This window comes from Bubalus kerabau, chromosome 9 (assembly GCF_029407905.1).
Source record: "Bubalus kerabau isolate K-KA32 ecotype Philippines breed swamp buffalo chromosome 9, PCC_UOA_SB_1v2, whole genome shotgun sequence".
Lineage (NCBI taxonomy): Eukaryota > Metazoa > Chordata > Mammalia > Artiodactyla > Bovidae > Bubalus > Bubalus kerabau.
Window position 1 is genome coordinate 58823097 of NC_073632.1, and position 17541 is coordinate 58840637.

Sequence of the window (17541 nt, forward strand, 5' to 3'; positions counted from 1 at the left end):
ACCGCGAGGTTTCCTATCGCCGTCGTTCTGCACACTGAGAGTTAATCGTATACAATTTATAACAATCAAAATCCCCTCCATATTACTCAGATGGGGTCCAAGTGCTCCCCTGTCTTTCTGAAATCAGTGACAAGTGAGTCTTTGTGGGGCATTTATTTTCTTCTTTTCTCTAGATGACAGCTCCCCATTCTGAGAGCAGAGAGCTGTTTGCTGCCAGCTACACACCACCCCAGAGCCCAGGCTCCTCATATGCGAGGCGCCTAAGGAAGTCCCCCCCACCCCAATCCCAGACAAAGAGCTATAAAAACTCAGAAAAGACGTGGAAGAAATGAAGTTTAAGATATAGATGCACTTTTACTGATGTATTAAATAACATTTAAGACATTAAAAAAAGTAATACATCTTCATGTTATCAACAACCAGAATTCTGGGAACAATGAGAGAGGCCAGGGTTGTTTTGATGCGACATGATATTGTATTTAAAACCTCTAATAGCTAAGCCAAGCAGAGTTGTTATTATGGTAAAGGGAAAGTACTACATGATAAAGTTAATTAACTTTTTTTCTTAAAAAAAAAGGGGGGGGAGGAAACATATTTCCTAGCTTCCCACCAAATACAAGAACAATGTGAAAATATTTTGATTTTTCTTTATCTCCATAACCAAGCAAAGCCTTAAAGAAAACTAAAAAGCCATTTTCTGGCCCTCTGTACTCACATCTACATAAGGGGCATTGAAATAAATCTGGCTTAAGTTCTACAAAGGTGAGCAAGTTTATTCCATAATTTGCTAGTTAAGTGGCAAGCCCCTGCCACTTGTGCATTATTTCCCATCCTGAATCAAGTGGTGATAGATACCAGGAACCCTGGTTCTCTCCTACCACCATCTGCCCCCTGTTAAGAGACTATGCATCATTGAAAAAGTAAACTTCCCTGAACAGGGAAAACATTTTTTTAAAATTTAGCTGTAGGTCCCATTTAGTCCTTTTGTCAAGATTTGTCCATAGTACTTCAAGATGCATCTTTTTCTTTCATTTTAAATAAACACTGTCCCTTTTGCCTCACTGAGATATACAAGCAGACCCCAAAAAACACTTATACCTTTGACCTTCCCTTCACCATCCTTCTTCCTTTTTTCTGTATAAGCTCCGTTCTTTCCCTCATTCTTTACCTTGTCTAGGAATTTAATAGAATCTAGAACTGAGTTCTATAAACTGATTGAAAAATCAACAAAGACAAATCACAGAGACCAGTGATAAAAAGATCATTTCTCTCACCCTGCAATCCAGCACTATCCAAGTCGCTGCTTCCACAGTAAGGCAAAAAAAAGGCAAATGAATGCAGCATATAGACACACAAGGGCAGGTACCGGTGCATTCACATAACCGCCCCCCCCCATTGTTGCTGTTGCATCTCTTTATTAGTTGCTTTTGGAGAAATAAAATGATAGAAAGATGAGTGCCTTTATTAAAGCCATTTCACCAGAAAATTTTGCCAACCAGTGTGGCTTCCCTGGTAGGAGCTGGAGGGGAAGGAGAATATTGCTATTGTTGTTGCATCTGAAATATAAAGGAGGTAACTTCGTGGGAAACGAGAATGTTTAGAAGTGCCAAGCATAATATTATTTATGGCCATTCCCTCCAGCTGACCATCGCATAACTCTCCCACAGGATTGTTTCTTCCCCATCTTACACGATAAATTTTAAAAGGAAACACAGGAACTCTTTCAGGATGGCTGTATTCTACGTTATTGTCTTTAGGAAAACGAAAGGGTTGGTCATGGCTAGTCAGCATTTTAGGGATGACTGCCCCACAGATTTCTCTCAGTGGCAATGACGGAGTTTTTCATCTTAGCATGCCATACACTCCCCAAAAGGGCATCAAAAACTGCCAGAGTAGTTCTAGAGTCAGAATGGCAGGCGTGGGTCAAAACCATGGCGTGTCTGTTTAACATGTGACGGTTTCCAGTCAGTAGCCCCTGTGGCTAAGAACAAAAAACACCTTCTCAAGGTCCACTCAAATGCCCTGCAGAGGGCACATGCTGCTTGTTTTCTGCCTACAATGGAGGGGGATATTGACCCAGAACTCAAATCTATAGCCAGCTTAAACATTTTACCCATCAGCATGACTGCGGTCACAAAATACTTCTTCTTTCTGTCACTTCTCTTTCAGACTATTGATAAGGTCATTTGGCTGAATCTGTTTGGGACCTGGGTATTATTGACTAGGAGTTAGAAAGGATGATCAGATGTAATAAGCCCAGAAACTACCTTTCAAATGGGCATATATACTTAAACCACTGTTCCAAGGAGGGTTTTAAATACATCAGCAAACTTGTAAACTAATGCAACACTGCTTGTATTTCTCACTAACCTTAAAACTGATTTTGGTTAAGTGTGATGTTCCCTCTAAGACTATCTGAAACAATGTTATTCACATCCCAATCTTGAGTCTCTTCCATATGTTCTTTTCTTTTTCTTTTATTTCCTGTTTCAGATCCTGTTTGCTTGGCTGATGAGAAATAGACACTACTGTATAAACCATTGCAAATCCCATTTTTTTCTGTAAGCCTGAAAGGGAAAACATATAGCACCCACCTCTAATCACCTGGCAAACACACATAGTGCATATTGCCAGAAGCATTCTTTGTTGAAAGATATTTGTTAATCATGAAAAAGAATAACTCTCTTAACTAAGCCTTGCTCTTCTGTAGGTCCCAAATTATGTGAGGACATGTGGGTAAAGATCAAAGTTCACCTAGTTCCATGGATGCTCTCCAAAAAAGCACAATCAGATAAGGTAAAGCTAACCTAGAAGGAAGATGCAGGGACACTGCAGATATATCAGAGGACAAATATCTCTTTGTCAGACCATGAAATGGAAACAAATTGAAGCTCAAACCCAGGGACCATTTCAATGAAATGCTACAGGCATAGTAACTGCAAGGTTTGGGACTGATAGTTTTTGCAAAGAAAAGTGAACCAGAAGAATAATTGCTCTTAAAAAAAAAAAAAAAGCTCCTGAAAGTTATAAACATGAAATCTGGCAGTATATGCATAAAATTTATTCCAAAACTTTATGAAGTATAAAGGAAGGGAAGTGTTTACACACAACTCAACTCAGTCAGTATAAGGTCTAGGGTTTTCCCCCCTTAAAACTTGGCACTATTTTTAAAATAAAATAAAGATATTTCAATAATTAGAACAAACTACGAAGGTATTGTGCATTTCTGTTTTATGTAGATAATAAAATATTACTTTAACATAAATATATAAGGATCTCTGCGTTTTTATTTTCCCCACAAGCACAACCAAATGTACCAAAACAAAGTATTTTTAAAGAGACTAAACAAAAAAAAAAATTACATCCCATATAGATTTTGCTTACCTACTCATTTAAAGCTACAGAAAAACAGTTTCCAGAACCTTTTTGCTTTAAAAGAAATAAATATACATTGAGGCAGGCCACTTAAAAATGATATGAAAATATTTCCCTGGGTAGCATTTAAAAAAAGAAAATAGACAAAGAAACATTTAAACTATTTCTGCATTTCAAAAGACAGATATTAAACATATATACATAGTGGTAAGGTTCAGTGGTAACTTTCATCTTAGTAAACCTATGCGAGTTAGAGGCTACAGACACATCCCCTGAACTCCAGCTTCTGACCTTACCCACTTGGTAATAAGAATTTGAAAATTCATTTCCTCCCTTTACCATTGGCTCTATGCCCTGCTCTGGATTGCTTCTCTAAAGGCCAGTTCCCACACCTCAGGAACAGGCGGCATGATGCACCCCCAAGGAGCTCCATGCCCATCTCCTTGAGACCTTCACTGGGGGAAATGAAATACAGGCAAATAAATATGCCCATTTATAAGCCATCATTTATCTTGCAAAAACACTGAAAATGAAACAATCACAGGTGTTTGAAAAGACAATATAAAGCATAGTTCCTAAAACCTTAACTACTAATTGCAATGCTAATTTGATGCTGAACCATCATTTTCTGGTAGTGAGAATTTAATTTTTTAAAATAAAAATTTGTCTAAGACCTAACCAGGAAAAAAAGCCCCAAACTTAAAAGGTGAATACAAAGTATTTTCCCTTTTAGCGCCCTTTTGTGCTGATTATTATTTAATATTTTAACTGATCACAGTTTAATGGTATTTATTTTCAGTAAAGTTACAAGTTTTTTTTTTTTTTTTCCCCACTTAAACTTCTCGATAGAGTCTTTTGTTAAGGGAGTCAACCGTTTTCCATCAAGAAAAGGTAAAAAAAAAAAAAACGCACTTAAAACTGTTAACAAAGGGAGAGTAGGAAGGATTGAAAATAACATTGTTTTCCTATACTTCATTTGGCTTCTTTAGTAAAAGAGGGGGGAAAGCTGTCCAAGTCAAACTGGTATGTTTTGTAATAAATTACATACGAATAGGGTGTGGGACCTTATATATGATTTGATAAACAAATGAGCTAGTGAAGACAAAAGTCAGCCTAGAGTGGAGATATTCTCTGTAGGCATGTGGGTATTTTGTGTGCTAAGAATCATAGTCTATGCATACACCATTAAGTTCCCAGATTATTTTATGTTAAAAAAAAAAAAGCTATTAGAGGAACAAAGTTTAACTGCTGCTGTCAGCACAAATAATTCCTCATAATTAAGTTATTAAAACTGAAGGCAAACAACTGAGCGGTGGTGTCTGAAGATATATATTTCCCTTGTTCCTTTCAAGGTGCCACTTTCCTTCTCTTGGACAACTCTGAAAATGTATTTAACCTCGGCATTTCCTCTGAGCTCTTTCACAATGGGCCCCGCCTGATAAAATGAAGCAATCAGTCACTCACTATCGATTTCGCTTTTTCTCCCCTCCACAACCTCCCCCAGAAACACTGCCTGAAAATGAAGTTTACTTTGTGGCTGGTCACCGAAACCAATGCTTCACTTTCATTTTTGTATTCCAAACAGGATTCTTGCCTTGGATAAAGCGGGTAGAACATGCCCATTTCCTGAAAGCAGAGAATTGTTTATTTTGTATGAAGTCGATCGGGTTTGCTTTGGTAAAAGGAGCAAATAAACATTATCCTAATGTAAGGAGATGGGATCTGAAGGTAACCAAAGTTCACAAACAGTAGGAATAAGGAGGGGCAACACAAGAGCATTAGAAACGGAGAGTGGCCAAAAGCTGGCTTCAACTCTCTCCCAGAAATCAAACCAAACCCAACCCGGCAATTTCAAAATTAACGGTGGGAGAAAGAAAAAACATGCTCGTGAATTTGTTCATGTAAACTTCAATTTTCCTGCAGTGCAAATTTATGTGGTTATGTTTTGCCTACATCAAAGAACGTGTGTATTTTTCCCTTTCCTGATGGGGATCCACATTGAATAAACACAGCAGCATGTGCCAACACCGAGCATCAGGAGCTGTGTTTTGTATTTACTACGGTTTGGTGGAATTTTTTTTTTTCTTTTTGGTAATTTATTTAGTTTTGCCAGGTATTTAACTCAGTGCTCGCCATCTCTCTCTCTCTCTCTCTCTCTCTCTCTCTCTCTCTCTCTCACACACACACACACACACACACACACACACTCTGCTTACTCTCTCTAGGAGACACTCCACTCCATTGCCTGGGTACTAGTCTGTAAAGGTCAAAACATCATTACACCTGCTACCGTTTAAAGGATAGTCCAGTGCCTTAGTTGTTTTCCTTATTATTATTTTTTTTCTTTTTAAGGGACGGGGAAATAATAATTAAAAAGAAAATAACAATCAGAAGTTAGAGAGGGAACAAGAGGGTCGGGAAAGGGCCGCGGACCAAAGGGGAGGGGGAGCCCCGCGCTCTGCCCCTCCCCCTCCCGCTTGAGTTCACTGGACGGGTGTCTGCACCCCGTGGTGTGGTGGCGTGTCCCTACTCCCCCCGTACACATCCTCGGCGCCCGGCAGAGTCCCTCCGGGAGGGGTCATCCTTTTCTCTTTCTGTCTCCTGTTACAAAACCAAACTCTCACCACCTCCTTCTCCAGCTGTAAGCTGTCCGCGAGGGAGGTGATCTCCTGGGCCGAGGGCTTGGGGCATTTGAGGAAATGGCTCTCCAGAGCCCCCTTGACGCTCACCTCGATGGAGGTCCGCTTTTTCCTCTTGCGCCCCTGCGCTGCGATCTTGTCTATGCTCGTGGGGCTGCCCGAGGACGAGTCCGCCTCCTCCAACCACTTGTTCAACAAAGGCTTCAGCTTGCACATGTTCTTGAAGCTCAGCTGCAGGGCCTCAAACCTGCAGATGGTGGTCTGCGAGAACACGTTGCCGTACAGAGTGCCCAGCGCCAGCCCCACGTCCGCTTGGGTAAATCCCAGTTTGATCCGCCGCTGCTTGAACTGCTTGGCAAACTGCTCCAGGTCATCCGAGGTCGGCGTGTCCTCATCCGAGTGCGGGTCGTGGTGCGCGCCCGGGTGGCCAGGCGGGCCCTGCGGGGGCGGCGGGGGCGGTGGCTGCTGGTGCGCGTGCGAGTGCGGGTGCGGGTGGTGGTCCGCGTGGTGCGGTTCGTCGTGCGCGTCCCGCAGGCCGTGGTGGTGCAGCCCCGCCGGCTGCCCGCCGGCGCCCAGCATACCGTTCACGGTGAAGCTGGGCTGCGAGTAGAGCAAGCCGCCGTTGGACGCTCCCATGGAGGGCGGAAGGTGCGCCGCAGCCGCTGCGCTCCGCCATGCCCCGGGCCCCGGGTGGTGGTTGGCGGCGTGGTGCACCAGATGCGGTGGCCGCTGCTGCTGCTGTTGCTGCTGCTGCTGCTGCTGTTGTTGTTGTTGCTGCTGCTGCTGCTGCAGAGTACCCGGCCCGTGCAGCTCGTCGCCTCGGCCGCCCTGCTGTACCACCACCGAGGGCTTGATGTCCGGCTGGCCCAGGGGGCTGGTGGACCAGGGGGAGCCGTCGCCGCCGCCCCCGCCGCCACCCCCGCCCCCGCCGCCGCCGCCACCGCCCCCGCCGCCGCCGCCGTGGGACAGCGCGGTGATCCACTGGTGAGCGTGGCTGAGCGGGTGCCCGTTACTCTGCAGCGCGCCGTAGTCGCCCTGCACCAGGCTCTGCGCCTCGCGGTAGCCCCCCGCGCCCTGCTGCATGCCGCCCGGCGGCTCGGTGTGCACGATGGAGGCGCTGGAGGTGAGCAGGCTGTAGTGGTTAGACGCTGCGGTCGCCATGACTCTCGGAGCCGGACTGAGCGCTCCGGTTAAAGGAGCCGCGCATTTGACAGTTACTTTTTCGCCTCGGGCTCCTCTCCTCGCTCGCTTTCCGTCTCTCTCCTCTCTCTCTCTCCCAGCCAGCAGGCAGCTCCGACGCCCGCTCCGACGCCTTCTGTGGCTGCTCCTGCTATTACTGCCGCCGCCGCCGCCTCCCGCCCGCCCGCCCTCGCTCTCTTTCTCCTCCTCTCCCTCCTTGCTCTCGCTCACTCTCCGACTAGCTCAGCGCTCCCCCCTCTCCCTGCTCTCTCCAGCTCTCTCCCGCTCTCTTGGCAGCGCCAGCTCGCAGCGGCACGCGCCTGGGCCCCGCCCCCTCCACCCCCTCCCATTGGCTCCGCGCCCTTTGATTTACGTGGATACCGCTAGCAACCTCCCAGGCCGGCGCCACTGATTGGCGCAGAGATGCCCCCTCCTCCTCCCCCCCACCCCGGGCGCGGAGTCCTTTTAGCTGTTCTCTGATCCACCCCCCCGCCCCATTCAGATTCTCAGAGTTCTCACCTCCCCTTCTCCCCCACCCCCGGCCTCCTCCGACCCTCTAGGATGGGCCCGCCCCCCATCTGTCTCCCAAGCAGACGCGCCTGGCGGTCCGGGCGGAGAAGTGGCGGGGGGCGGGGGCGCCCCGGCCCTCTATCGACCACAGCCACTTGCAAGACTTGGGTGGCGGTGGGGGGGCGGGGTGTCGGTCCACCTTCTCCTCCCAATAGGGCGGGAGAAGGAGTGAAGAAAGAGGAAGAGAAAGGCTGAGTCCCCACAAGCCAGAGGGAGTCCTACTTTTATTCACCTTGGGACACACACACACACACACACATACACCCCAACGTCTCATACCTAGAGCCAGAAGTCAGGCTACACCCCCCCTCACACATACACACGTTGAAGTCTCCTTTCCCCAACTGTTAGAATTTCAGTGCCCATGTGCTTCTTGCTCCAGGTGTGACATTTTTGCCTCCCCAAAGGTGCTTTTATTCGCCTCTCCCCACCCCGCTAGCGCCAGATCTCTTCCTTTTAGGTTCCAGACCCGATGGTCTTCCAGCACCTCGGGGTGAGGACCCCATTAAAGGCAGGCTCCACCGGCGCCTCGGTTTTGTAAGAGACTACTTGTTCAGGAGCGGAGGAGTTGCCTGTTCTAACAGCACAGCGGTCTGGACTGAAAACAAAACAAAACTCTAAAAGTCTCTGACACATTCAAACAATGGGGGCGCGCACAGGTTTGGGTTTAGGGAAAACTAGGATCCTACTCGAGTAGACCTTCACTTTGTGACAGGAGCGCTGTCAAGGGGGTGTTCGGCCTCTGGGTAAGGGGCAGGGAGGCACCAAGGGCGGCTTCGACTGCGTGAGCGCTTTCCGTGTTCCTTGAGTTTTTGGATGCAACTTTTTCCGTTAGCTGCTTCGAAAGAGAGGAAGAGCGAGTGAAGGAAAATGGGCTGTACTAGGGGAATCTTCCGAATCCTAAACTTCGGCGGACGCCAGCGGGTGGGGTGGTCTAACTTAGCTTCCAGGCGCTCACTGGCGAAGCTGTCTGCTTAGCCTTCAGCAGAGAACTCCAGAGCGAGACTGCGGGACCCTGCACCGGCAGTACGGTTCTACCCAGCACGAGCGCGTCGCGCCGTCAGCGCCGCAGCCACCTGGAGCAGGTGCCTGCCGCCGCTTTCGGAGTCTGCTAGCAAGGGTAGGAGGATCCGGCGCAGGCCGGTGCTGGAGCAGCGGAGCAACCACGCACGTTCGAGTGTACCGCGCGAATACTGCAAAGCGAATCAGAAGTTGCTGCCCTGGAAGGGGGTGAGGGGGTAAAAACCCAACCACAGGGAAAGTGAATTGCGTCCGCACCTCTCACCCTCCGCCCTCCGACCCTCCGTCGTTGCCCTTAGCGCTGGCGTTGCCGGCGATCGTGAGTTTGTGAGGGAAGCCAAATCAACGCTCAAGGGGAGCACTTTGGGGCCTCCGAGCATCTTAATCTAGACAGCAAAGTGGAACGGGCCAGAGAATTCATCATGACTAACGAGGAGCGGAGGTCTTTGGGGAGTGGCTGAGCTGTTTATAAATCACCGCGTTGAGCACTCGCCCGGGCAAGGCGCTTTGGCGGAGAATTTCCACGTGCCCTGTGTTTATGAGCGTGTGTGGGGGAGAGAGAGAGAAATGGTTAGGGGAGGGGCGAGCCCACAGGCTGCCAACCGAACGGACCTGCATCCCCCCACGCGCGCACCCGCGCGGCGAGGCGAGGACACACACCTTCTGGCGCTGGGTTCTCGCGCAAGCGCGGAGCCACTCTGGCCGCGCGCCTGGGGGCTGCTAGGAATCCCGTAACTTTGCCCGGCTAGGAAAAAATGAAAAAGTCCAAGCCTGGAAGCGCGCAGACTCGGCCGCTGGCGCCCGCGGCTGCTCGACCGGGAGTGAAGGGGCTGGGCGGAGGGCAGGACCGCCTCCCTTAGCAGCGTCTCCGTGTCCCCAGCGCTGGGCGCCTGGCTCTCCTGGGGCTTTGGGAGCGCACGGGCCACTCGCCAGCCGCGTCCTGGCCCAACCCGCCGCGCCTCTTTTCATCACCTCCACCCCCTCACCCCCCCCACCCCGCTACCCCCGGCCGCCGGCTGTCCTCCTCCCCAACCGCTCGGCTGGGAGAACTCGGAGCTCCCACAGATGGAAGGATCCAGCCGCCGGGAAGGGCCGCGTCCGGATGCTGAAAAGCTCGCCCCCTCCCCCTTCCGGGGCAGGTGTCTGCTTTTCTCTGGATTTGATTTCTCATTTCTCAAGGGACAAGGCCCTTTGCAGCCGGTGGGAGTGAAACACTCGAGGGAAGAAAAAGGTTTCCAATCTCCGAGGGAACCGAGGCGGCCAGACTCGGAGTCAGTTTAAAATTCCCCCCAACCCACACCCTCCTCTTCTTCTGCCTCCCTTCCCCCAGTTTCAGGCTTTGGGCGCTGGGGTTTTGGGTGGGGAAGCAAGAATAGGCTGCATGTGTACATCCAAACTTCCTGTCTGCAGCGGGACTTCACTGACGATGACTGCTCGGAGATTCATCCCATGCTGACGTCCCAGGTCTCCACTCCACCCCTTCCCCCCACCTTCGCTTCATTTCGCTGGCAGGCAACGGAGCCGAAACATTCCCAACAGGGTAAGCCGGGTGGTTCTACTCGATTAATGCACCCAATAAATCCCCGGGAGTACACAAAGCACTGCCCTACCCCTGAGCCTCAGCCTCTGCACCCCACCCCCACCCCCGCAGCCTGGCCAATCACCGGGCGGGCTGGGCTGGGCGCGCACAGTGTCTCTGGGTACCACCTCCCCCCGCGCCACCCCCGCCTCTCCGCCTGTCGCCGGAGGCCCGGTTGGCGCGAACGCCGGGTCCTGGGTACCTCGGCTTCCAGTCTGCCTCCCGGCGAAGCCCCTTCCTGGGGCTCCAGGAACCTCAGAGGTTTTAGACCCCCGATGAGGGGTTTTTGGTCCTCCCTTCCTTTCCTCCCACCGTCGTGGGCGCCTTTCTTTGCGGCTGACACCACCGGAGCAGAGTCCACGCGTCTCCCTGCATTTCTCCACCCTCATAAAAGCACGTTGAAAGTGTCTCGGGGAGACACCTCCAGGTTTTGATTCAGCTCATTCCCTTTCACTGTTCAAAGCACTGTTCAAATACAGAGGCTGCTTACGTTGACGTGGAGAGGATTTCAAACAAACCTAAAATGCTTTGAACTGACAAGGTGTCTTGATATCTCCCTCACTCCAGTACAGTTCCCCGAGATCACTGGCTAGGACAATGGCTGAGCAAGCTGTTCACGCGGGCCTCGCAGCCTCCTTGGCTGACTGCTGGGTTCCCCGGGCCCCTTTCACGAGAACAAGCTCCAGGCGTCCTGAGCAACCTCACCAGCCCATCCCCTTCCTCTAGGTCTCAGCAAGGGCTCTGCTGAGTCGGTATCCTGACCTGGACTGGTCTGAGGAATTGGTGCGGACTTCCTACTGCACTGCTTGGAGAGAAAATAACTCAGAATCTGAGCTAAACCAAAAAGATATTTATCCCCACATTGTCACACTTCTCAAAAGCGTGAGCCAGACCTGGGTCTTAGTAGTGCCCAGCACCTTGACCAGAATCTCCCAAAGTCTTCACATGAGTAACACTAATGATATCAACCTGTACACTCTAATTTGAACTCGATTTTAACTTTATCTAGTAAACACACACCATGTGTAAAATATCATTTATTGTATTGCTCCATACCAAGTCTTGGCAGAAAAACCGCCATGATCACTCCTAAACATTGAGCTGAAAGGATGCACTTATTAAGATAGAGGTGAGATGGTATTTATTCATTTGATAGATCTTAATTTATTTCTTATTGATGTTTTAATAGTTTTATGATAATGGAAATCAGGAAACAAAGGGAATTTTCTTCCAGGGTGGCAGCTGGTTTAAACTTGGGTAAAATTACCTACTGGGATTTTCTTTTTAATATATCCACCTTGGAGGATTCTAAGTCCCTTCTCTTATTCTCCTTTCTCCCTTATTCCAGTCATTGTATTCCTGTACTTTCTGCTCTTCTGCTAGTATCCAGGAGTTGTTTGAGAGCTTCCCCACATTTAAATGGAACTTCTTTGCTAAGGGCCTACAGAATGTCAAAACTGAGGTTTCCACTTTAGAGCTTCAGCTTTAAACAACCAATCCACACAAAGAGGCAGCTGGCTCCTTTAATGAAAACCTCCTTAGAGCTTGAAGACTTACAGGCTTAGAGATGCATTTGTAAGAAGCAAGGAAAATGCATTTCCAAGCTGCCAGTTCTTGTGAGACACAATAAACATTTACTTTTAAAAAGAACAGAAATTAATATCTTTAATTATGCAGCACAATGTCTTCCCAATTAAAAAAATTCCACATAGATTTATATGTTATTGTCTATATATACATTTTACAAGTTTCTAAATGTGCATCCGTCTCCATGTCATAAACGGTTTTGAAGAAGGAAAAGTTTTCTGAAAGTTGAAACGCCCATTCTTCATACTCTTGCCAAATCTGTGTTTGTCCATGTCTCACATACGGATGATTCTATTTTATCTTTACTACTGTGTAAACCAGTAAGATGTAATGTTCTAAGTTCAGTATTGTAAAATGAAATTATTTGAATTTGTGGATATTCTGTTTCTCCTTTTCCTCATGTTCTCAATCTTATCATTATAAGTGACCCCCTCTTTTGTAGTCCACAAGTGAATATTTTATAGACAGGCATGACTTGAAGACTTCTAAAACCATATCACGCAGGCAGTCTAGCTATTTCAAGGATTACATTGAGTAATTTATCAAAGAAAGTCTGCTAAATTTTGAGTGGTGAATATGAGGCCTTACAGGGGAGAGAGCATAAAGGACACATTCCATCAGTGTACAAGGCAAATTCTATTTGGCATTAATACAGCTTGTTTATACTGAAATAGGGACACAACATGAGGGGATTGGTGGCTCTTAGTTACCTTTCTGAAATTTCCTTTTCAAAGGACTAACATTCAATGACTTCCTAACAATGAAGCCTGAAGGTGTTTCCCACCCTTATCCCTTCCCCTAAAGCAGGAGGAAATGGCAACTTTTTAATAGATAAAAGTAATTTCAACAGAAACCTCCTTCGCTCCAAAGCTTTTGGAGATAGTACTGAGATTAAGTTCTTGCCACAGTCCTTTCTCTTTCTTATCTTCTGGGGCACAGTCTGAGAAGCAGAAGGAGGGGCCAAGAGCACCCCCACACACCTGTGCACAGGTGCAGGGGAAGAGTATCCTCCGCTACTTTATGGTGATGTGTCCAAGATTTAGGGCTGGGTTTCCATCACTGGGGGAAACAAGGCTGCATTTAGTTGAAGTCGGACTTCATTTTTCTTATTCTGGTTGGACAGAGTATGGATACAAATCCCCGCTAAAGTGTAAGAATGCACTAAGTCCTATTGTTAGTGTCCTGGTGCACTGAGCTAAGTTTTTCTTTTGTACAGTTGACCACAGCGATAATAGCTGTGGACTGGGACCTTCTTCTAGATCTCTGAGTTTCAATACTGTCATTCTAGGCACTTTGGGGCTTAGTGAAGCTAGAGATGACTATTTTTTAAATAGAATGGTTTCCAGAATGTGGGTCCTGGGAATGCAGAGGCTGGCATTGTCTGGAAGAAGACTCAGAAAAAAGGAGCCTTAGGTTGGAGCAATGAGACCATCTCACCCCTCTGGTCTTTGCTGCGAGTTTTGATGGTAATCTGGGGCAGCTGGGTCCCAGCATTAAATGCAAAAATAGGAAAACAGGACAGGCAGAGTCACAGGCCTGATCATATTGACGCCCTAGGTCAGAGGAAGAGAATAATGAATAGACGAGGAGCTCGTGGAAGGGAACTTAATTAACCTTGGGAGAGTGAAAGAAAGTCAGAGATCAAGCCTAGGTCCGTGGTTTAGGATGCTTATATTTACGTGAATGTGCGGGGTGGAGGAGTAGTCTGCTTCGTGCATTATACTAACCTTTTTTAAAAAAAAACACTGAAAAAAGCTGGAGTTGGTGCCCCTCAGGGGCATCCAACCACCCACACAATCTCGCGGAAAACTCCGCGGTGGGATCCCGCGTACTCCGCCGGGAGGCAGTGTGTCCGGGCCTCGGCCTGCGTGGGGAGTAAGTCCGGGTAGGGAGAACGGGCGGCGGCGTCCGGGCGCCCCAGCCTGACCTCCCCGGGGTACCGCTAGGGAACGCCGCGGGCTGGGGGTGGGGGCGTTCCCGGCCACCGAGCCACTGAGCTCCTAGGCAGGTCCTGGCTGCGATCCGGGGGAGGAAGGCGAGGGCGAGAAGCGGGAGGCCCGGCCATTGTCCAGGGAGGGCGCATTTTTGTCCGGATGCTGCTGGTTGCTATAGCGAGGAGGGAAATCCAAACAGAAGGGCTCAGTTCGCCTCCCTCGGGCCTGGGAGCAGCGTTCCCTCCTCTCAGCCAAAATAAAAGTGCCGCCCGGGGCCTGGCACCCCTTCCCCGGAGAGCTGACAGCGGGCTCGAGAAGAGGGGCCGGGAGGATCTGGGCACCGAACGAGGGGAGGGGGTATCCAGCCCAGCAGGGAACAGCCAAGCAGATTACTGCTGGAGCGGGCGGATGCGCCACACACTCTCTCTCCCTCCCTACACTTTCCCTGCCATATTTTATTTAGGAAAACTCTTACAACCCTCTCAAACTCGAGAGACGTTTCGATGGGTGAAACCCCCTCCTTGCTTAGACTGGTGGGAGCGTCTCCGCGCTGGAAGCGCCGTCGGAGGAGAGAGACCTGCGCGCGACAGCGACGCTGTACCGGGAAGGAGCGGTGACACCAGAGGCAGAATGAGCTGTTTGTTATGAGTTTAAAAAATCACCCAAAGGGAAATTTTACTGGAATGGCGTATAGATGCAAATTTCTTACATTTAAAAGAGACTCTTATTTTGCAATAGTGTTCTTTCTTCCTTTTCTGTTTTTCTTAATATCTTACTATTCAACTTTGAACACTGTGTGTGAAGGGAGGGTTACAATAAAGGCTTCTTACGATTTGGCTTATAATTTCTCCAACCACAAAGCTTAGGACAACTAGGGAAAACAGCACTATTTAATTAATTACAATCTGTTAGTTTTAGAAAAATTTGAGTTGGTATTTTTTAAAGGGGGGAATATTCGTTTACTCTGGGCATGGCAAAAAAGTTATGATTTGTTTGTGGGGACAAGTTATCTATGCCAGGAGGGAATCAGATAGTAAAAACTTAAAAAAAAAAAAAAAACAATTCTCTTACTCTCCTGTGACTTTTATATTCTCTTTCTTCTCTCTGCATCTGCCTCTTGCCTAGAAACTGTGTGAAAATCCAGAGAGAAAACTTTTATTTGGCTGGAGAAAGCCATTTGAAAAGCATAGCAAGAGAAGTTCTCTCCCTTCCCGACTTAAATTATATCCTTTCCTTCCAAGTGACAAGTCTCTTTGAAAAAAAAAAAAGTTGAGACAACTTTGTAAGAAGTTCCTTAATTCATAATAATATTCACATTTTTGAAAATGCTTGAAAGAAATCATGTTAATGAAGAGAACATTTGCAGTAATTTGGTGATAATTATCAGAATCGCCACATATTCGCAGAGGCTTGAACAATTCGTGTTCGGAGAAAAGCAAAACACATTATTTTAATAGTCTGATATGCAAACTATGGACCGTTCAATTACGTGGCTTAATAATGCATACATGATGCGATCTTGTTACTGGGATGGGAAGGTCTGCGGTGAGTCACTCCTAAGACCAAGTGTGCTCTCACATCTAGTAAAATCCATTGCCATGGATCAGGGGCCCCTGCCAAACTGCATCTAAGAGAATAAAAATTAATGACTGAGAATTTGAGCGTTAAATTAACATTAATTATATGACCTGCATGCTGGAAAGATTAAATTTCTTATGCCCTAATTAGATAACGTCTCCTCATACATCAAACAATTTCCATTTTCATTCCCGGGTTTCAGGAATACAATGCACGGTGGTGAGAGGCAGGAATGGAAGGTTTTCCTTCTCTGAGGGCAAAGTTTGGGGTGTCCAGCCACCAACTCTGCTGCTTTCCTTTGCTTCTTTCCGTTGGCTTCATGGCAAAGGGCCCTCAGGTTGGAAGAGGTCATATTTTAGAGAGTGAATCTCTTCCACTCTGTACAGACAGTGGTAGTTGGAGAGCAAGGAGCTTGGTGGGCGGTCCTCAAGTAGACCTGGAACGCCAGAGGAACCCGTATCAACTGTCTGGAGAAAACCTGGGTCACTGGTCATTGTCTCAGGCTGAGAAAACGAGGCAGTAAGATCCCTGCGGGGAAGCGGAAGGAAGGGAAGTCCAGCCAAAATGCACCGCCGCGAACCCTTTTCAGAAGAAATGTCAAAGCTAGAATTGCAGGGACTCGAGAGATCCTCGATGTTGTATTTGCAAAAGAAAAAAGGTTTTCTTAGATGGGAAACAGTCAAAGGCCAAGACAAGGGCACTCAGTTCCTTTGAGAAGAGGTTTGACAAGAGACTTGTCCCCCAAGCAGTGCCCTGACATTTTGAAATCTCACACCTTGTTGGCCACAAGTGACCTTGAGACTCTGTCTTACCCTGTCTGGGGCAACACAGGGCCGGGGCGTCGGCCACAAGGTGGCTGGGGAGGAGGACCAGATGTTGCATGGGTCTCCTTACTTTAATACCTGTTGCTGATGCAGGCGGCAGGGTTAAAGTGAACAGTACAGCCACCGGCCCCCACCTCCAGGACAAGATGGTCAGTGGTGGCGCGCGAGTCCGTTCTCTCGGTTCATAAGACGTGACTTGGGCGTCCCAGGGCTTCGAGAAAAGCTGCTCTGTGCATTTGGCTTGGAAACAATGCAAGGGACCTCAATTCCTGGGATTAGGATATCCTCTTGTATATACCAAGTGGCCCCAGACCTCTCACGTTTCCTTCTCCACCTTCCCCATCCTCCTCGTCTCACCTTCCCCCGGGGACAGTAAAGAACTCCGGGACCTTGCGGACATCTGCCCCGAGCGCCAGGCGGGACGAGCAGAGCAAGATTAAAACCTCAAGGCGGCGGACGCTAAGTCACTCAGAATAGAGTTTTCACGTGTCAGTGTTTCCATTCAGCCACTTTCAGGCTTCTGGGGAAAGGGCAGGTGCTGGAACGCGAGTCTACGCAGTTCTCAGTGGTGTTTACGTGGCAGGGGAAAGGGGTGTCAGGGCAGTTAGCAGATGCCGGCTGCTGGGGACTCTGCTTGCGGGGTCCCCTTTCCGCGGAGCTGTCGGGACCGGGGTCGGGTAGGGGGAGGTGGGAGCGGAGGGATGAGGAGGGGGCCGGCGAAGAGGGGCTCATCCCGGGCCGAGCTGGGCGGGACACTTCCCGGGGCTCCAGGCCGGGAGGCTTCCTCCCGCCGTCCGCCCTCCGACCTCGAGCGCGCGGCCCCGAGCTCGCTCGGCCGCAGTAGTTACTTCGCGAACCTCAAACTCCGGGTGCAACCCAATCTCAGGGTTGGAATGGACCTGAAAGTTAGAGACCACCTTCTCTCTGGGCCCCGGGGCTGTAGGACTGGGAAATCGGGAGGGGCGCCTGCATGGAGCCCGGTGAAGACCGGGGGCTTCTGCAAAGTTCGCCCGAGTTTGAAACCCAGCGCGCGCGCTCCTCCTCCCCCGTCTCTCCCTCCTGGCTGTACAAGGACGGGGTTCCTAACGGAGGTCGTAAGGACCGGAGTAACCGAGGCGACAGTGGAAACGGTCGGAAGAGGGTGCGTCCCGCCTCCCTGAGAAGTACAGAAATCTCTCTCTTTTGACAGAGAAACAACTCTCGCCGCAGGTCCACCAAAAGAAAGCGTCGCAGCTGTTGTGGCCAGAACTTTGCAG

The 17541-nt window shown here is 49.0% G+C and overlaps 1 protein-coding gene and 1 long non-coding RNA gene across 2 annotated transcripts; one reads left to right on the top strand and one right to left on the bottom strand.

The window, feature by feature from the left end:
* Positions 1–4371: 4371 nt before the first annotated feature.
* Positions 4372–7318, bottom strand: POU3F2 (POU class 3 homeobox 2). Its single transcript, XM_055535424.1, has one exon. The coding sequence runs from the start codon at positions 7173–7175 to the stop codon at positions 5859–5861; it is 1317 nt and encodes a 438-aa protein (XP_055391399.1). The 5' UTR covers positions 7176–7318; the 3' UTR covers positions 4372–5858.
* Positions 7319–9478: 2160 nt separating this feature from the next.
* LOC129660024 (uncharacterized) lies at positions 9479–14837 on the top strand. The gene is made up of 3 exons (XR_008718312.1): positions 9479–10054; positions 10194–10323; positions 14347–14837. It is a non-coding gene; the product is annotated as an uncharacterized LOC129660024 (long non-coding RNA).
* The last annotated feature ends 2704 nt before the right edge of the window (positions 14838–17541 follow it).